At 30.6% G+C, this 22,491-nt stretch overlaps 1 protein-coding gene across 1 annotated transcript in view; it reads right to left on the reverse strand.

Annotated features, from left to right (window-relative positions):
* The window catches only part of Ppn (proteoglycan-like sulfated glycoprotein papilin), an 89,261-nt gene extending 68,448 nt beyond the window's left edge, over positions 1-20,813 (reverse strand). The window contains 1 exon segment of the mRNA XM_018505254.1: positions 20,679-20,813. Within this exon segment, the coding sequence (XP_018360756.1) occupies positions 20,679-20,701 (23 nt within the window). The 5' untranslated portion in view covers positions 20,702-20,813.
* Positions 20,814-22,491: the final 1,678 nt, after the last annotated feature.

Genomic DNA, 22,491 nt, shown 5'->3' on the forward strand with positions numbered 1-22,491 from the left:
AAAAACGGCAGGAATTAAGTTTAATATCTAATAAATCATAAGTTATTTTAATAAATAGTAGTATTTTTTTAATCCCTGCTCTAATAAAAATATATGGAAATGTATTATAAAATAAATGATAAAAAATTCAACTTTTTTTTCAATATATAAGTACATTATATATTTAAGATTATTTCTATAAAGTTATATTGCAATGCATGAACTAGTTATTCAGTAAATAAACAAAATATTTGTTTATTCTATATTTTTGTAATTAATCAGTGAATTGCAATGAAATTTTGCGTAAGTTATTTTAAATATTTAAAGGACTTTAAAAAAAATTTAAATTTTTGTTATCATTTTTAAAATTTTAGTTTATAATAATAAAAGTAATAACAAATAAAATAAATAAATAATAAAAATATATTGTTTAATAAAAACGGATTGTTGTGAACACAATTTATATATATACATATATATAATTTGTTTAAAGTATAAATATTAACACATTTGTAAAAATGACGTCCATACATTCTTATAATTGCCAAGCTTGAAGTTTTTTTTGCAAAATGTAGAAAAAAAATATTCAAGACAGATACGATGTTTCACTACATCTTCACATTACGATTGACGAACATTATAAAAATTGTACTATATACATATCTTTACATTAATTATTTTTCAACATTTTTAAAAAATAATTTTTTATTTGACCTTTACAAAAATGTTTTTCAAATGTATTAAGGAAAAAAATGTATGCATATTGGTAAAAGTAGTATTCCTCATTAAATTTTATGGAAAATTTCATATGCATGTACATTTTTCTGTAATTAAAGTTCTTTAATTAAAAATTAATGAAATTTACAATTTTAGACGCTTATATGGTTTTAACGGGATGATACCGCCGCGCCGCGTGTGAAATTATTATATAAACTGATTCTCGCAAATTGACTGTTAAATTTATATAAAAATGCAGATAATCTGCATCGGTACAAATAGCGCCGTACTGTCTGTGCCGACCGACCAATGATGAGACTACGAGGCGACGCTAGTACTTAATGCACTTGTTGCAACAGTATGCACCAGCTTCTTCATATACGTATACATTTGTGTATATATATGTATATACGCCGTCGGCTAAATGCACAGGAGACTCATATATTTACGCTGCTGCACGCGATTACGTGAAATTTAAACGCGTGATGTGATGAGTAGTGGATCTATGTTGGTTTATTTGTCATAATTATTCAATTTGCACATCATCAACTTGAATCGGATATTATTGGGCACTATATGTGCTGGCACGGTATAACAATCTTAACATTCCAATATCACGTTATAATGATATTTATATATGTATGATTATCGAGCAGATTTAATCTTACAAATTCATCTTGAAAATGTAGCCTTTGTGGAGCCGCGTGTACGTGCGTGCTAAACTTCCTAATCGCGTGCTCAGAGATCGTGATCTATTATATTTCCGTGCAATAGCAGTAGCAGTAGCAGCAGCAGTAACAACAACAGGAACAGAAGTAGCAGCAGCAGCAGCAGCAGCAGCAGTATAGCATAGTACAATGATTATGGACAACGAGGTGTTTATAGGAGAGCAGTGGAACTCCTTTCATCGTCCGCTGCGTAATCTCTTACCTTCTTCCTCTTGTTATTTTGTATCATCTCATACCATTTTCTTGCTCACTTGAATCTCTCTTCTTGGTAGCTGTCAGTGACATGGCACACTACATATAAACATATACCTACATACGTGCACGCTTGCGTACATACGAATGCTCATGTGATTCAATCCTCATGCGATTCAATCCTGATCTTGCAATACCAGGCACAGCTTCAATGATAGTGCTCTTCCCTGTTTTCTTATAGTTTCCTCCTAATCTTTATAACACTGTCTTACTCGTTTGTCTCTTCTTTCGTCTTCGCGTATATATGGGTATTATATCGATGTCTTTCATATTTCGTCGCATGGATATTCTTTCAGTCTTGTTTTCGTTCTTTCTAAGTAACGAGAATACCTCTGACTATATCTTCGGTATGCAGCTCCTAATGTCACTCACTAAAAGTTCTTTTCCATTCTCGCAGAATAATATAATACTGTTCATTCGTACTTTGGAACATTGGAAGAAAAATCATTCATCGAAATCTACTTATGCTCAGAACGATAAATTTACGGTTACTTACACATACGTTTTTAAACAAGAAAAAAATACAAATTTGGCATGACAAATTGTGTTACTTATTACAAGATACTCCACGTTTGACGAGATATTGAATATTGAGAGATGTAGATAATGTCTACGTAATTCTCTAATGTAGGGGTTTACAATAAATATTTTATTATTCTCTGTATCTTGAGAAAGAAAAGGATGACTGAGCAAGTTATTCTTTTGTTTTTCTAGAAAGAATTTAAGTTTATTTTTTTGTGTATTTATGAAGTTTCAATTTTTTTTTTAAATTAGACAATGTTACTTTAGACAATGTTACTTTAAATTATTATTATTTTATCTCGAATATATACTTTTTAATCGCAGAATTTAATCAATCCATTAATTCATAGATATTTGTATACTTTTATAACAAACATACATACTTTTATCAAGATTTTTCCTTCAGTTCTTACTTTTTTATTAAAAATAACATTTGCCAGCACTTTAAAGTCACAGAGTTGTCCCATATAAAAATGTAGCTTTCTTTCACAAATTCTTGGAAATTTTTTAGTAGAAAGAATAATATTCTTTCAGAATATTCGCGTTTGCTATCATATCCGCGTATTATCTCGAAATTTTGTTGGCGTAGTTTTCTCAGAGATAACTACATCATATTATGTGCAGTATACACTGATTCCATTATACTCTTTTTAGATTTTTTTTTGATAACATGAAATATTAAAGCGCGTTGTCATGAGAGTGCAATATTACCGCCATATAAACAATAATGTTGGACGAATGTTCATCGTAAACAATATCTGCAAGCTGTAATTTTTATATTCACTAAAATAAGGTACAATGAAAATTCTTTTGTGTGTGAAAACTTCTTTATTTAATTTAATTTAATTTTTAAAAAGTTTACGTCATTAAGCTAAATTAGTTATTCATGTACATTAGAATAAATTGAATGAAAGATTGTTGTAAAATGCTAGTGTGCTTATATAAATAATATTATATGTTAATTAAAGTTATTATTTTCGTTGTAAAGCGTTGATTTGCAAATTATGATAGTAGTAATCCGTAGCGGTTGATTTTTATTACATCGTTATTAAAATCTCAATCATGATACCCCAAATTATACGAAGTGAACTATAGCGCTGGACAATTTAATCTGATTTTGTAGAAACCGCGATTTATATTTTAATCAGTGAACCTCCGCCAGCAATCGATGATTAAATTACTAAGTGTAAATTATAGTGTTTCACGTATTATCACTGTATGTACATCTGTGTGCTATTTTAACGAAACGTTGGCTTACATTTACATTTATATTTTAAATTTTTTAGTTAATATTCTTCAATTCTTTTTATCTTATAGTGATCTACTAATATCTTTCATATTATTTGCTATTTAATATTTAACGTGTATGTAGAAATGTATACAAATAAAAAATTTACTTAAATCTATTAAGCAAATTTTGTCTTAACAAGATTGTCAAAGATCTGTTTTCGCGGAATATGCACCAAAAATAATCGAGGAAGGATGGAGACCTTCATGCGTAAGACTTCCTCGCCACATCAGAGGCAACGTGTTTTGCTTCAATGTAAGAATGGTATATACGAAAATCTTCCTGTTTTGCTTGAATGAAGAAGAAATAAACAACTCGTAGCTTGGTAAGTTTAGGTGCAGGTTCTATCGAATATGGTTAATTTTGGACCACTATTACACATACGCTGTATATACCTTTCATACTAATTTCAGATTAAAAATAATTCTGAATAATATATTTTACATTAAGATAGTATTGTCAAAGTTTAATTAACAATAAAAATACGTTTAAGTATCTAATATATAATAAAAGCGGAATATCTTATCCGTGATTCATAGTCGTATGGCTTGTTCTAATTATAAAAGATTGTTTAAAATATAAAAATGATACAAAGAGATTGATTGAAAACTGTTTGTTGTATAAACAACCAACACGTCTTTTAAAAACAAGAATTTAGACGAACATTGATGCAATGAAATTCAAGCAACCGTTAAGTCATTTTTCCGCACATAGTTCGAATGCAAGAACACTCGCCATTCGCGGCTTTGTATTTCCATAGTTCCTTCTGGATCAGTCAGTGATAAATGGATCGTGGTACGTTCATTTCCTTACGATGCATAGCGAACAAGGAATGTCAGGAACAGCATCTCGGTCAAGATATAAGATCAGTACCGTGTGAATCTGGCAAATTGATTTGCAATAATTCACACCTCATTTATGCTCCTATGAATCACGAGTAAAATTCTTCTTCTTTTTCATGAATTGTTTCAATTATTTACATAATACGATGTAAATATAAATTTCTGTTTTTTATTGAAGATTTTATTGCACAATTGGAAAGATAAAGAATAGATTCCCTTGTATTTTACGTAAGATTACATAACATTAACGATCTGTCAAACATCGTAAATAAAATTATTAATTTCTTGAAACTCAACAATTAGCAATGGTGATTAAATATTTATTAAACATAAAGTACCGTCTCATTCATAACATATTATGTAAATTTTGCTGTCAAAAATGGGTGATAAACGCTTCAGAATTGAAAAGACTGGAATAATTTATATTCAATGATGTTATACTTGAAAGGAAAAATAATAAAATTAAACAATTAGTACGTAAAATTTGAGTCGTGATTAAGACATGGAAACACAAAATTGTAAATTGGAACTTGCTAAAGATTAGATAATCGTGATGTAAGACATAAAGGCGCGTTATCGTTAGATCAAATTGGAAATTAAACGCTCTCTAATTTTTATAATAAACAATCCATTTCTGATGGTATAGGATACCTCCGCACTGAGAGAAAGGATTTTGTTAAATTAGCAAGCCACCAGTACCTTTAACTGGTGATTGATAAATATGTAACAACAAATTATGTTAGTTGTGATTGCTGCTAGTCTGCTATACCAACCAATTATTAGTAACAGAAACAAACTATATAGAATCTAACCTATCTTTTGGATAGACTTTAGCTCGTTTACATAGAATTCATAGATGATCGTGGAGTCTTAAGTTGTAGGAAACCGACCAAGCACAGTCAAATATAGGGAGAATACTTGAGTAGAATTAATTAATTTCTTACGATTTGAGACCCTGCAACCGTCTACGACTTTTATATATATATGAGCCTCTTGTTTGCTAGCGATACTATTGATTATTTGTTACATTGACGAATTAATTTGCAATCGTAACAAATCGATTGTTTTTTTAACAAATATCACATTTGCTTTCCCTTGATTTGTTCCTATAACAAAATCTTTTCTCTCAGTGCGTGCTTTGAGTTCTCACTTCTTATTTGCATTTAGGTATAATCGCTGCGCGATTATCAACAGGGAATCATTGTATTAATTTAAGTAATGTGTTAAAATATAATTTAGCAATATAAAAAATAGCACACACAATATAGGAAAACTATATATATATATAAAACAAAATTTTTCATTAAATTTAAGATTTAATCAATTTTCATATATGTGTGTGTGTGTGTGTGCATGAATTATTATTCGATGATCATAAACTATTCAGTCGATATTCTATACGAATTAACTTTGAAAATTTGTTAATTGACATTTCAGATGTTGTAATAGTCACGTTTAAACCAAAACCATGCAAGTAATTTGATTACGATTTAATTGATTATCAACTAGTTCCAAACTGCAAAATAACCAGATTATTTAGAATGTAAATTAATTTCATCACCTTGATTATTTACATATTAGTTAAATATTATAAATATAAAATAATACTTTGTTATTTTTAATATATATATATATATATATATAAAAATAAAGAAATTTACATTAATCAAGAATTAATTAAATTTGTTAGTTGCAATGTCTGTTGTTAAAAAAGTTAATGAATATAACATATATAGGTATAATGTTCAATTTTACTATTATTAATCACTTTTAATGTGATTTATTACAAATTATGTAAGCGATAACTGCGTTAAAGCTATGGCATCATTTTGATATATGTACTATTAAATGTATTATGAATATTATAATCTGTAGAAGCTAATCTTATTATATATAACTTATTTTATATTTACAATTATATTTTTAAATATTTACGAATGAGTATGATTTATGGTTGATTTGTGACTGTTTATGATGAATTTAACATCTCATGTATCCCATCACTTTGCTTTATCGCTTCTTTATTAAACACATTTTTGATATATTTCGAAAGCTGAATACACACCATCTTTGTCAAGCGCTGTAGAAAATATGCGCATACGGTAGTATGAGACTTCTCATCTGGTGTGAAGCGACACATATACTGTTGCATTTGATTGAAAACGGTACAGATGTAAATAGTACTCGTGGAATTATTTATATCTTTCCAATGGCATGAATATCGTACTAATACATGTCTAATCGCAAATCGTCGTCAAGTGGAAACTGGTTACTTACAAACGAACATGCTGCAACGCGCAACTGTGATAATTCTTAACGACGCGCTAGGAATTTCAAATTAACATATTATTTTATATTTTATGTAATGAAATTCACATCTCTCGTTTATTTGACGTTAACATTATGTTAACCTTAATCTTAAATTTGAATTAATCACTCATTAAATAAATCCTTGAAAATATTCATGCTTTACCATATTGATATAACAAAATTATACATAAGAGATAACTTTTTTCTGTATTCTTTACATTTTTTCGTCCACAAGATTTGATTGTGAGAAGAAGGTTCCACGGATCGATAAGAAGTAAAAGCTTTACTGTTTCTGATAAGGGCTTTAGATAACTACTCAAGATTTCGTGAATCAACTCATTGAGAAGACAAAAATAATATTCATAATTCTTTATCTATGTCGAAAATGGCGAGATTTTTTAAACATATAATTTAACGTAAATTTTTAATTAGTTGTGTTTCTAGAGAACGAGGAAGCCGAGGGGAAAAAATATATACATTTTTTTACAAAAGCCTATATAAAAATTTTATTTTATCAAAGAAGTATGTTAAAGTAAACAGAGTACGAAGTATATTTACAAAATAAAAAATTAATTAGTAAAATTTCATGTTTTCCATACATTTCTGTACAAACCTTTTATTAATAGTAACCATAATTAAAAATAAATTAAGTTATTAAAAGTTTTTCTTCAATGCATGAAATTTTATATTTGATTTAGAACAAATCTTTATTAGCTGTACGAATCGCAAACAGCTATTCTATAGCTTCTATCATCACTTAAAAAAGAAAATTGTTAAAAAATTATTTTTCAAAAAAATCGCATAAAGTAGCTGAAGAAATAAATTTCTTTAAAAGTTTTCCTTCGCTAGAATGAGGTGCAAAAAAGGTGTCCAGTCGAGTTGTCCAAAACTCAAGGCAAAAAGGACAATTAGTAATTTAAATTTCCATCACTAATGTGTGATTTGTGTACAACTTACGTTGCTATTAAGCGAACAGAAACTGACCGCCGCAGATACATTTATTCAAATGTGCGTTATCGTGTATGGTCCAGTTAATGGGCTAATTAAAAAATAAAACTCTTCGCGTTAATACACCTAAATATAATAACATGAATCAATGGCAAACAAATCATTTTTGCATAGTAAGCAAATGTTTCCGAAACAAAATGTTCTTGAAAAACGAGACCGACTATTAATTTACATTTTTAAAAAGTTTCTAAAGGATTCTGATAAACAAACATTAAAGATGTTCAACATCGATTTTAACCATTTATTCTATACGTTTTTTTTTTCTGTGTTTGATTAAATTTGATTGATTAAAACCAATCATCAGTCAACGCAATATTAAATGCCAAACAAATATGTGGTTCTATACGACACATGGGATCGCGATAAAACATTAATTAACAAAGATAGTAGCACGCGACACTTGATGCGGAGTCATACATGTGTACGTCAGCAACATCTTGTGAATGTGAGAACATGTCAACGATGCCTGATGCTGCAATGCGATGTATAAAACACTGCGTCAATTAGATTAATTACGCATGTCATTACCATTTAGAATGCACATGCGTCTAAATTTTATATGAATTAAGCTAACACACGCATCCAACGATAAATCATTACTAAGCAATCATTTTCTTTAAACACTTGACCGAGTAAACGTCATCAAGCTGCCTAAGACGTGAATATATATGATAATAAAGTATTTGACCAGAGAAAGAGAGAGAGAGAGAGGGGGGGGAGGAGCGTACATTCATTTTCATATAATATTTGATTTATAAAACGGGGAATTCTTAGAATGCACAAGTTGCGGATTATCTCGGTCATTTACTGGTACAATTATATTTTTTATTTGTTACTTGCAGATTATATTACACTTGAAATATTTTTTTTTCTTAATTTTTAATCTGCGCAAGGTTGTGTGTACGTAACTTATACGTTACACTCAAATACACCCTTAGAATAAAAACGTTTAGTAATATTTTACGAAAATAGTATCAAGTTATAAACACTATTAAATAAAATTTTAATTACTTTTGAATATTTCGATTAAGTTTTCAAGAAAGTTTATAATGGTAAAATAAAATTTTTTATTTTATCATTATAAACTTTCTTGAAAACATAATCGAAGTATTTAGAAGTAATTACAAGTACTTTTCTGTTCGTATCTTGATGATTATCTCGATGACATTCAAAATGGTTGCACATACATATTAGGAATACGCAATAAGAGATGCGAAAGGTTGAATACATATTACATATGGTATGCCTAAATCATTTATACAAGCTAAATCAATAGTCATTAGCAGCGAATCTGTTTGCACATTACTCAATAGCTGTGACTTCTTTTGCCCGCTTGCTTATGCCAGAAACTAGGATCGACTGTCCAATTTCGCAATATCCTTGAATTTTTGACACATATATTGCAAATATTTTTAATGTTATGCATTTAACGTGCCGGCATTGTTCGTATGTCTTTTATTTAAGATAAAGTAATAAAATAATAATCAACAAGTTGTCATTACGTCGGAAAATTCCTAACACTTTCTTATTCTACAAACACTTCATTTACTCCGAGAATTATCTTTCTTTCCATTTTTCATTCTTTTGATCAAAATTAATCAAAGAAAAATAAACTGGTATGAAAACTAATTGGTAGACAAAACTTTAAAAAGGGACTGTAGGAGGTACTTAAGGAAAGCTTCGAATAACGTTCTATGTATTAAAAATTTTATTATAATTGATTTATGATTTTTAATATAGTACTTTAATATTTAACTCAAAAATTAAAATTTATGTTAAAATCTACTTAAAAATTGAACAAATAAAAATAAAAATAATAAACTATAAATTAAATAATAAACTATAAATAATAAACTATAAATTAACAGGATATACATACAATTATATCTAATAATTAATTCTTGAGGCAATTATTATGTGCAAATGATATATATTTTTACTTAGGCACAATTAATTTAATTGGTTTGACAGTAACATAAGATTTATGGAATATAGCCCCATTAAATAATACCGGTGCAATAGCAGCGTTAAAAATTTCAGAACGTTGAATTGCCCCAAGTAACTTTTTAAAGTTGTAGATCGGATGAGAACTATAAATATATATTTAGGATGCGATAAGGATAGAAATTAATTCAGTTATTTACCCATGCTAATGCAATTCATATGGAAATTCAATTTAATGATGTTGTAAAGAATTTCAGTAACTGCTCCATTGAAATTGCTTGCCATTAACGTTAGCTACATGCGGCAAAAGAAAAGTATTATAAACATTTTTGTGAATGAAAGATACGTTTATATTCGCGATATTACCGTAAGTAAGTAGAAATTGCAGCGCGAATGTTGCCTAGAAAAACAGTGTGGCTACTGTATGTAGCAAACAGGTAATAGGCAGAAGCATTTTCGCTAATGCACCAAGTATACAAGAATCCAGCACCCGTTAGTTACTACAAGATTTCTTCGCGTTTTCACCATCGCGACCACGCAAGTGTCATAGACATCAACAACGCGTATGATCTATTATTTCAATTTATAGCTATTTATTGCTTTATGAGTTTCTCTCATTAAAAATTGGAATCATTATTTATTGGGTCGAAGAATATTATTGGCTTAAAACATCTATGTAATCTCTTTTCGTCCTCGTAAAACTATTATTTTCTTATCGTAACTCAAATGTTTCATCATCGTCCCATGCTCCGCACTCCTCGTTATTTATTACGAAAAATTTTAAATTCTATTTTTGAAACGGGATTAATTATCGCGCTCGATAACACATTAGTAGTTTTAAAAAGTATAATTTCATACATCAGCGATATCATAAAACTTAGGAATTTAAATTGATATCGAATATTTTGCAAATATAATAACCGGACAGCGCGACATTCACGAACAGTCCCTATATTTGATCCACCGCGTCGACGAGTGAGCTGATTCTATTACAGATTAGAGTGCGATGGTGGATGATATCTACTTGCAATCGTGTGCGATTTGATGATCGTTATCACGCACAAGATACGCATTACATCGTGATTTCCACGGTGTGGTAGAAACTGGTAAAAATTGCAAACCCTATTATCCGGATCCTCTAGCAAGGGCATCGTTGTCGGGTAGACACAACCCTGCAATCTTGCAACATCCATCTTGGTACCTTTTGACGTTGATCAAAAAGGCCGGCAGGCTGATAACTTTCGATAACTTAATTTTTGGACAATAAATTTTCTAGAAATTACAATGCACTTTTGTTGCAAGAAATGATTATGTTAGTTACTAATATGGCTTTATTATTTCGACTTCGTATAGTTCTTTCATAATAAGATCTATAAAATTTGTGAGACTGGCAATATATTTTATGTTGCATAGTTTATTTCATTATTTTCCTTCATCCTGCAGTTACGATGCATCAATTAAACGGTAATAAATTACATGCGATATATGATATCTAATAAATTTCTAAAATAATAAAATATGGTTATCAAAAAGGTTTCTATTTACTTCATAATTGAGCAAAATTGCATATTTTAATAATATATTAATCTATATGAACGAATATATCGTCTCATGGCGAAAGGATTAGAAGTGAAAAAGGATTCATTAATTCTTCATTGTACCCTGCTTTTGCAATATTTGTTTCTAATTTTTTAGTTTTGTATGTATTGTAAAACATGTAATATTGTAATATGTCGTGCGCGCGATTTTTAGATGCATGTGTAAGAAAGAGCGAACTTGATTGTCATATTATTCAACCTCAGCTGGTATTCCCTCACAACTTCTTCCAAGGCAATTTTATTTTTAAAAACATATCAATTGTTCAAAGGCTGTCGTAATCTTCGGATCGACTTACAGCATAGCAATATAAGTACAAGTGAATCAACAGTTCAAAAAACATATAATGCTCACAATTAGTCTCATAAAAAGTATCAACTTTTGTAAATTCTCAGCTTTCAATTATTCATATATAAATTGTATTTTACTATTTTTTTGCTGTCAGCAATTATTTTTCGATTATTGTAAATTATTTTAAAAAATAAAATATGATGAAATAATAATTAGAAAGCTCGCTCTTAGTCTTGTCTCAAAAGCGTATTGTATAAGTGTAACGTATATTGTAATAAAGTACTACAACACATATTTTACTTTCTATAAAATAAGCATTGTAATAAAGGTATGAATAAACTTGCAAATTCAAAAGAATAAAAATAAGAAAATAATCTACGACTCCGATATATGCAAGTGACATTCCTGATACGCGTATGAAAAAAATTCCATTTTCCAATTGTTTTTAATATTGCAGCGAGAAATCTCATTACTATGAAGAATCAAGTTCAATTTAGATAAGTTACTATAGAATATACATATATGTATATACTCGAAACGATGCACTCGGTGTCCTCGTATAGCATCATACATATAACGCGAAATTACACCAAATATACCAGGCTTGCGGGATCTTTATCGGATATTCGTGGTTTACAGAGAATCAAGGAGCTACGTATCTCATTGAGATATTCGAAGAATGCCGAGCAGATCTTTGGTTTTCTTTGAAACAGATACAAACGATGTCGAGATGTGAGAAACCGGACCTACACTACACACGCTACTACAAGTGCAATGAATTCGAAAAAATTATCTCTAAAATAATTTACTCATCTATCGAAGCGCGAACACCCGATATATGACATCGACGTTTCGATTCACAGAGAAATGCACGTGAGGGATTATTGTAATAAGATCTTTAGAATTCCTCGGCAAACAGATTTTACTGTCCCACTTTTATATTCTGTAAATAGGTACTGATTGAAGGAACTCCTGCCAATTATGAATCTGTAAAAAAAAGTCTGTGAAAAACATGATTTTATAATGGATCAAGATATTATAGAATCATATTGAGTTTACTAATTTATTTATTGAGTAAACGGCCGCTGTTTCATTTAACGTAGTTTTATACAAATACATATGTATTTGCACTGTGTGACAGTAGAACATGTAGAAAGATATTTACAATGGTTATTTGAAGTGACTCTCACACAACACATGCACGCACGCACGCACACGAGACATATTTTAAGTACATGTTTCTTATTTCTGATAAAGGATAAACTTATTCTTTGTTTACTGTACAAAATTAAATGATTTTACTACTGCGTCTAATTGCATCATGTAAAATGCCCTGGCGGCCAAATATTTTGGAATAAATATTATATATATTCGTAAATATATATAAGATAAATTATAAATTCTATATTTTTTGAAATATATTTTTTTTCAGTATTAACTATCCTAATGTCTCTATGATTGTTTAAGATGTAAATTAAATTATACTTGAATTTATAGGCTAAATTTATAAGTTAAATTAACAATAAGAATAATAATGTAAAGGATGAGTAAAATTACCAAATTTAGCCTAAACGGTGAAACCTTCCTTATGGATATCTTCTTGCATTTTTTGATGTGCTGAATCATTTGTGAATGTTTATTTCAAACTGATCAAATGGAAACATATTAAAAAAGTAATACATTAAAAGTAGTACAATTTTAAAATTTGATCTTTGCAATTTTTAATATTTTTCTATTAGTTTAGCTTGAAATCAGCACATTAAAAAATACGAAAGAAACATACATAAGAATGGTTCTGTTGTTTAAACTACATATCTTATTCAATGAACAAAACACAGCAATTTTGGTTTTCAACTTTTCATCAATCATAGTATAAATAAATATCTACGGAAATAATTTTCTTGAATCTGCAACATTGAAATATGAAGATTTTGTACTGTACGTTGATGCCTGTCAATATCATTGCTTCATTCATCTAATACCTCTTCTAAAAGCTAGACAGATATTGATCGTAGCAGTTATTTTCACATTTTTAGCCGCTCATCCCGTGAGAGAGACCACTCTTCTAAAATAGAAGAACGCTTTCGCTCATGTGGATCAAGGTATCAGTAGACAGTAGAGGAGGCGGCATCGAGAAAGCGACGTCGAAATGGTAGGGGACGAACAAGCGAGATGGAAAGAATAGCCGAATGAGCGCGACGAGGGAAGAACGAGCTTGGAAAAGCGCAAGAGAGCCGGCGCGGTGCGCTCGATAGACAGGAAGAGGAGAGTGTTATTATGAGAAGGCGAGAACACGGTGGCGTCCAATGTCGGTGCAACGAAGATGCCGTGTCAGAACGGAGCAACAGAGTGCGACGTTTCAGGCCTTCGTACCACCAGGAGAACATGCATCGTAGACACGTCGCAGACGAAGGGCATTCTGTCGCTCTTGGCAAGTGGGAAAAAGATGAGAGAAGACGACGAGGAAAGAACGAAAGTATCGGAAAGAGAGGATGACCTGAGAAAAGTGGGAGACGAAGACAAGAAAGAAAGAGAGGGGGGAGAGAGAGGGAGAGGGAGAGGGAGAGGGAGAAGGAGAGGGAGAGAGAACGAAGGAAGCTCACTGACACGGTCACGGACGTGAGGCAACGACGGAGAACAGCATCTGAGCGCGCGCAACAGGTTGCCTTGGTGCTTATTCCGACAAGGGATGCGATCTGGAGAAACTTGACGATGATGCCGTGATATACGCGAATGTGAAATAATGCAACGAATCTGAAATTGTAGTTCTGGAATACAGGATAACCCAAGGAAACGATGAGAAAAGTAACAATTCCTGTTTTGTTTGCTCGGTATGCATTGTCAAATCAACACATGAAAGATGTGTTCTATGTGACAGGACGGAGATGATTCTTCTCGATTGTATTGAATTAATTTTGCCATTGTCATATCTTAATTAGAATGTTATATGTTATATGTTACATGTTTCGCATCGTTATTGAGAATAAATCCTTGAACGTATTTTTGTTATCGTTTCTTTTTTCTTTCTTTCCTTTTTTGATTTCTTCCTTTTCTTTAATTTGAAATGTTTTATTATAATATGTATCACGTCAAAAACTAAATTTGTTAAACTATTTAACAAATATTTTTATACACGATGATACAATATACATTGCAGCAATCGATTTCTTGAATTAAAATTAAATAAATCTTGTATTAAATTTTCCAATTTTGAGTTATGTTTCAATAGATGTACTTGGATGTAAAAATTCTCATAAGTCCCTAGTGATTAATTTTATGGTGATATATTGCTAAGAATGCAAATTATTAACATTTCATTTTAAACCAAAGATAAAAGTTATACTACAAAAACGAGTATATATTAGTAGGAATTACTTTGTCAGGCAGATCCTTTTCGGGTTTGTTAAACATATAATCGTAAAGATCGTACGGCTTACAGGTATGTTCAGTCATGAGTAATTTATGTTTCTGCGCGTTTGCCGACGATGACCAACAATACAATTTTTGCCGATCGATTTTTCTGGTAAGTTAACAACATAAAACCTGCGGTACCAATTTGCTACGGTTCATTCGCGCCATACGATCCGCTCAATAGATGTGGTTAAACACTTCAACAAACGAACTATACCGATGATTGAGGTATACACAAAAGTTACCATGAAGAGTCAGATACCATGTTTTTTCTTCCCAGTCGTATATTATTATCGTGCTTTTCGCGCACAATTTCATCCGCAAAGGACCAAAGAGTCCGCTAATTTCGTCCTGCTCGATTTTGCGCATCACGATCGTACTTAGCCTGATGAATGATCCTCATTAATTGCAAGTTATTATGTCCGTCAATGAGAAAAGACTCGCAGGTTTTATTGTATTCTCAAGAACAAATATATCTTATATTAACGACTGGTTGTGAGTATGAGAGCAAGGTAGATCTATATGAAGGTAATCTATTACATCGACAATGTAAACTTAACAGATTACCCAGATAGCACTGGATATCCCCAGGACGTCTATTTTAAGTCTAAATCACGTTCGCACGTCCATGGACATAAAATGGACGTCCTTGGGATGTCCGTCATACGGATGTCCTATTCAAAACATCCTATGGATATCCGAATTTGAATTTTACTTTTACTAAATGTTTTTCTTTATATTTTTATTATATTCGTATTATTTACCGAACCAAGAACCAACAAGTATTGAATAACATACTTTTTCTATATCTTATATAATATCATATTAATAATATTACCCAAATAAAATTAGTTAATTCCAAAAAATTGTAATTTTTATTTTTATGAAATACCCAATACTTTTAAATATTTTTAATCAAATTTAAAATTGAAGACACACTTACTGCAATATTGAACTAACTCACATTTGATGAAAGCGGAGAATATAAATAAGACAGTCAGAGGATGGTATATATAATAATATATGGTAATAGCATATATTCCAATAAACACGTATTATCACATATAGTACGTGATTACTAATATTGCAGCAAGGTCTTCAACTGAAAAAGATGTCCAAAATTAGTCCATAACACGTCCATAATAGATCCAAAATTGGTGTTCGGACATCCTATGGACGTACAAAGTTGTGACAAATGTACATCCCATGGATATCCATAGGACGTTCGACGGACATAATTTGGACTTTCTATGGACGTCCTTGTGCTATCTGGGTACTCGTACTTCCAAAGACTTACGTACGTACGCGCATATATATGCCAATTTGCCTACCGTTAAATACTTTCTCATTAAATCGCGATTGGAAAAAGCGACTGCTTTTCCAATATAAAAAGACTCGGTTTTTTCATCTCCATTGAGAGTTTTGTTTTTTATTTACCTATAACATTGCCTGTCCGTCATATAAGAGTTATACGTGCGGCTTCCTCTCATACCTTTTCTTATATCTTTTCATATGTGCGTGATGTGCACAAGCGCAGAAGGGTTATCCTCCCTCTCATCCCTATCGTGATATTTTATCGATTACGATCGCTCTCTTACGATATAACCGGTACTTTTTTTCTCTCCGCTCTAGAACTCCTTCTTATGTGAGGATGAAGGGAGAAGAAAAGAAACTGCGCACGCTTTCCTTGCTTGGCCTTTCTCTCTCGTCCCTCATTTACTCGACCTCTTCTTTTCAATCTCTTCTGCTCCTTTTGTCGAAACACTTGGGTCCATAGATTTCGTAATTATCGTGAGCAAACAATGCTTCGAGGAATCATATCTTTGTGCTCTAGAATGTTGATACTCGCATATAATTGTTGAGTGCAAGTTATTATTACGCTCAATATTATTAACAGAAAAGATGATGTTTGTGATAATCTTTATGAGATACTTAATGAGACATTTTCCACCCGTCGATCACTAAGAATATTATAGGTTTTCGGATTGATTGCGATAGTCTGCTCTTAGAAGAATAATTTTACACTCGTGATAATGCTTTGTGCGGCAGTGCCGCATAGAAAAACAGCTCTCTATGATTTAAATACGAAATCAATTATAAAATTCCACGTAAGGCCCTCTCTATTAAATGGCATTCCACTATGGTCGAATCAAGTTTGTTACGGATGAGAAACGATACAATTACTTCGAGTATTCATCCGATCAAAATTCTGAGAATAAATTAACGTTCTTTACTCTCCTCATAAGAAATAAAAAGAATAAATACGATTAAAAATAAAAAATCACATGATAATGATTCTATCCACATAATATTATCAATATCTAATTTATGTCGATAGTGAGTATTATTAATTTGTATACAAATCTTATACAACAAAGATCGATATTCGGTTGATTACAGTAGCATATAATTATAATTTCAGAAGTCTTCAATTTTTTATCAATTTATATTTAATTTTCACGAAAGTCAAGACTTTAATTTCACGAAACGCAATTGTAAGTCATATTTTATTTGAATAATGTCTTAGTTTATTAAGATTTTTTACAAACTACATACTAATTGAATATTAATTTTAATACACAGCAACTTTTTAAAATAAAAGAGTTTAATTCAAATAAGCTATATTTGTAATAAATGTCATTGCTTTTATAATTTATTTGCATTTAATTAATTTAATAATTATATATGTTTTTCTTGATTTCTTTGTAATAAATTCGTTTTTTATACGTATATACAAAGTATACATAGATAAAATCCTACTTAATTGCTATTTTATTCATGTATATAAATTTAGACACAAATGAAAATTACAGTGTATTATTTCATAAAGAATGCATTAAGTACCCACCAATTTTAACAGCCTATATTAATTCATAAATAATAAAATGTCAAACGAATTTATGCAAGTAATCTTGTTGCTGAAATCACTTAATGGCTTATCTGTCATGAGATCAGGTAAAAGCGTGAATAATTCCTATAGAAGCATATATGTATATGTACAGGAATTTAACAAAATCAATTTTTTAATTAAAAACTGCATAGCAGATTGGATAAAAGTAGCGGTAAACCATATTCTTTTCATATAAATAAATAAATATCTGAGAAGGACAAAAATTTGGGTATGTATATACATTCGTACCATTTATGAACGCTGCCGCAAAATTATTTTTAACGAGTGTAAAGTTTTATACTAATTGAAAATATAGTTGTTTCATTAATTATCTTTTTAGTACGTAGTGAGCAAAATTAACAAACTCCTATTTTAATCAATCAAATAACTCGCAGGATTGTAATTAATTCAAATTTAGTTAGAATAATGTGAGAGTGTACATCATGATATATCTTCTGTAATCGAGAAATGCACGAGTAATAGTTGAAATTATTTTTTACAGCTCGACCCTCTCGCGTGCGATAATCTCATTTATACAAACAAAAACGCCTAACAATAAACAAAACCGTAATACTTTTGAGTGTTTTGAAACAGTGGAACAGTGCCTGGTATTTAACCAAACGCGAGGGCTGCCCTGGAGTATTAACTTATGGAACAGAAATAACAGCTTTCTCTCCCTCTCCCCTTTCGCAGAGAAACTAAAATAAGCCAGGAAATGCAGGATTGTCTGCAACATATGTGCCCGGGTATACCTGATAGAGTGCTTTTCGCGTTGGAAATTTCTATAGGCGAATATACAGAGATTAGTGAAGAACACGCGTATTTATTTGGCCAACATCGTAAATTGTTTATTCGCCATAAGCCTATAACCTTTTGTTCCACAATAATAGAAGTAAGTTTCTCGAGTTTGAAATTCAAGGAAGATATCAGAATGTTAATAAATTATTTTATTTTTTATATGTGTTGGAATCGTGCGAATAACGAACTTTGTAATATTACTACATCGGCATGAAGATACTTGTTAAGGGGATACACCTTTTAACATGCAATAAACCAACAAGTAATAAACAAATTAAGTGCAGCTAATATATAATTGGAAGAAGACATTTCATTAGAACCTATTACTTGCATCAATGAAAAAGTTGATGAAACAAATAAATGATAAAGCAGCCAACAAAATAAATTAATAAATAAATGAAACGAAAAACATTTGTTTGCCATTTGTTTACAAACATTTGTTTACATAAATGTACGTAAATAAATAAAATAAATAAAGCAGTAAATAAGCGAAGCACAAAACTGATTCCTTATATTTTTATAAAATACAAAATGTGATTTTATTGGAAAACAATCGCAAGTGCAATGTTAAATCTCGCATCGTTTGCAAGCGTTAACGCTGGTTAAATTTTAAATTCTGACAAGTTACACGCGTATTCCATGTACAAACTCGGAAGAATGTATACATAGAATCAAAGGAATTAACATAACCCATTGCCCTACCGAGCTAGCCGAGATGCCAGGAAGATGGCATCTATATATATGTATATATAAAAGTTCGTTACAATAATCCTTTTTAACTACCGCAAGTGAAGTGCTGTTATAATCGTAAATTGAAAGCAAAGACATTATATATGTATACATTTCTATGACTCACGTAAATATTATTACATGTAATAATTCATGTTGTAACATAATTTAATCGGAGTTTCCGTAATGTTTAAGTCACTATTAAATACTATAACAGGAAAGCATTGTCTGATAGCTTAACACAAAATAGATAGAGAAAATAAATAAAACAAAAAATAAATAACGAAATGCAGTTTCCAGGTTTATATTATACATATGCAAAGAAGTAAAATAAAAGAAAAAGAAAAATAGGTATACTATATAATCGTGGTAGATATTATGGGAACAGTAAAAGTTATGATTGCTATACGATTAGATCATAACATTATGTGGGTAATTATTATACATAAAATTATCATTAAAAATAATATTATTCTAATCTGTTAGAAAACAAATAAAATAAGCAATATATAATAAATAATAAGCTAACTAAAAGTGTTCGAATCACTTTGATAAATGTCAGTCATGAGAAGACACATATGTCGCCAATCTGCCCTTCGCGTCTCTCAGGACTCACGAGACCATCTCCTGTTTCTCAACATGTGCAAAGTGTGCTTGTTGGAATAAACGTTTGCTGGCGAGCAGAGATGAAAACTTTTCTGAAACGGAATTTTCACATGGCTAATGATCAAACCATGTGAGAAAATACGCATTCAAATTGTGACAAGAATTTCATGAATCATTTTGCGAATGAGGGTGCAAACGCGGATATACGTATACATATATATGTATGTATATACCAATTACAATATCAATATCAATTCTTGATAATATTGATATATCCTATGATCTCGATTTATCTCAAGGAGTGAGGTAAATTAGAAAAGAAGTCTAAAAATTATTTCAAATAAACATTTTCTATACAACATAATTATTAATTACGTGTTATAGCTTTAACAGGAACGGCGTGATAGAAAGCAAGCAAGAACCACCTCACTCTTTAATTAAAACTCCCTTTAAATGGTTTCGTAATTGGGTACTTCCGTGCGCTTCATAAAAACGGGCTAAACGAAAATCGATTCCCAGCCTAAGAGAAAGAAAGAAAGAGAGACAGAGAGAATAAGAGAGAGAGAGAGAGAGAGAGAGAGAGAGAGAATTGAGAATTGAGAGACTTGAATTGAAGAAAAAGAAAATCAAGACGAACATTTAGTGTTCTTTATACCTATACGGTGATTGAAGAATGCGTTCAAAAAGTGCAGATATAAAAAAACGGAGTATAATGAATTCGATGCAATGAAAATCAACAGAGAGGAAAACAGAATTTTTGGACTAACCACGTGCTCCTGACGTTCGTCATGCCCGCTGAGGATGAGCCTTGAAACGTATGTGGAGAAATCAGAAAATTCCTTTTCGCGCACTGTTGAGAAAGGAGCCGAAGGAGCGATAACGCGCACCACCTCCACGGACGGGAGTCGGCCACTGACTGAACGTGACTCCGATTCTCTGTGGAACCGGGAGGAGGCTGCGTCGGCCGGTCATGGACCACAGGCCTGCGGCCTTCCGATACTGAGGTGCGGCAAATTTTGCTTTTGTCCCCTTATCTCACCACGCGTGGTTTCGTATCTCGTTAAATTTTTGACTAATAAATCCGCATGACATTAAAATCTTAGTCCTTCAAATTGAACTAAAATATATGGTTACTGTTATTTTTAAAACCTCTATAAACTTATCGTAGATTTAGAATTTATAATAATCACGATTATATGTAATAGGTGTTAAACTTAATTCCTGCCGTTTTTCGTCTCCAAAATTGATTTGTTTCGAAGGGAAGATGAATACCTTAATCAAAGTAATTTCTTCCATTTTCTACTTTATTACTAATTAATAATACTTTATTAATAATACTTTGATTAAGGTATTTCCCCTTGAAACAAATCAATTTTGGAGACGAAAAACGGCAGAAATTAAGTTTAACACCTAATATAATATAAATGTTTTTATGCCTTTAGTTACCATAGCAATTTTATTATCACAAAGAAAAAAGATTTACATAAAGTATACGAACGATAATATGACTTTAATACATAAATATGCGTATGAATGAATTATATAACATTGGTTTCACATGAATGAAAAAGACAATGGTAATCTCTATCTTTTTTTTATTTTTTAATAATACGATAAAAGCAAACAAGTCGTTTTGCTTGAATATGCGGATGTATCATTTCTGAGATATTATAAAATTAGAAACAAACACAATAACGCGTTGAAATTAATATATCTAAATATCAAATTAATTGTATAAATTAATCTTTTTGCTGTACGAAAAATGTAAGAATATCAATTATTGTAATTTTTGTTAAACTAAATTCAATTGAAACGTTACTTTTAATTTTTTATTTTTGTACTGCTGACATAATACAAACAAAGAATAAAATAAAATGTATGTATGTTACTTCTTTGTTATGAATTCCGATATTTTACACAACTTGAAGAGAAAATTATTTTTTATAAGATACGTAAAATGTCTGTCTTTTACACATTATTTTTATGCACGAGCATAATGGACGTTAACATAACATAGCCAAACAACTTTTTAGATTCTAATATAAACCATTTAGTAACAATAGTAACGCACATTTATAAGGAAAGATTGAGATTTGGCGACTTTTTAAAATTCATTTATCCATTCATTCATTTATTTAAACGATGGACGTCTTAATGAAGAGTGAGTTGAAGGAATAAGCGATTTGCGAGCGATAGACTGATGCGCGATGGCATGTAGAAACGACAAGTGAATAACGTAAAACGTGTTTTACAACGATTTCTTAATAGTAACGAGTGGTATTACTTCTCGTAACAAATACACATCAATATCACACTAGTAAAGTCAGATTGAATCGAGGTAAAATTTGTGCCATTTTATATCTGTATAGGGTAAAGTCGCCTATTATGGGATAGGTTCCTAATATGAAATAGCGGGGTTTCTGTTAAACTAATAATGCACATATGTTTGGTTCTGTCATAAACTTTTTACTCTTAGTGTGAAATCTGTTTAGCAGAAAATTGATTATTAGATCATGCATATAATCGTTGCAAAAAAAAGATTTGTGAAATCGAATATTGTCAAATTTTATTGTGATTAGT

This window comes from Trachymyrmex cornetzi, unplaced genomic scaffold (genome assembly GCF_001594075.2).
Source record: "Trachymyrmex cornetzi isolate Tcor2-1 unplaced genomic scaffold, Tcor1.1 scaffold203, whole genome shotgun sequence".
Lineage (NCBI taxonomy): Eukaryota > Metazoa > Arthropoda > Insecta > Hymenoptera > Formicidae > Trachymyrmex > Trachymyrmex cornetzi.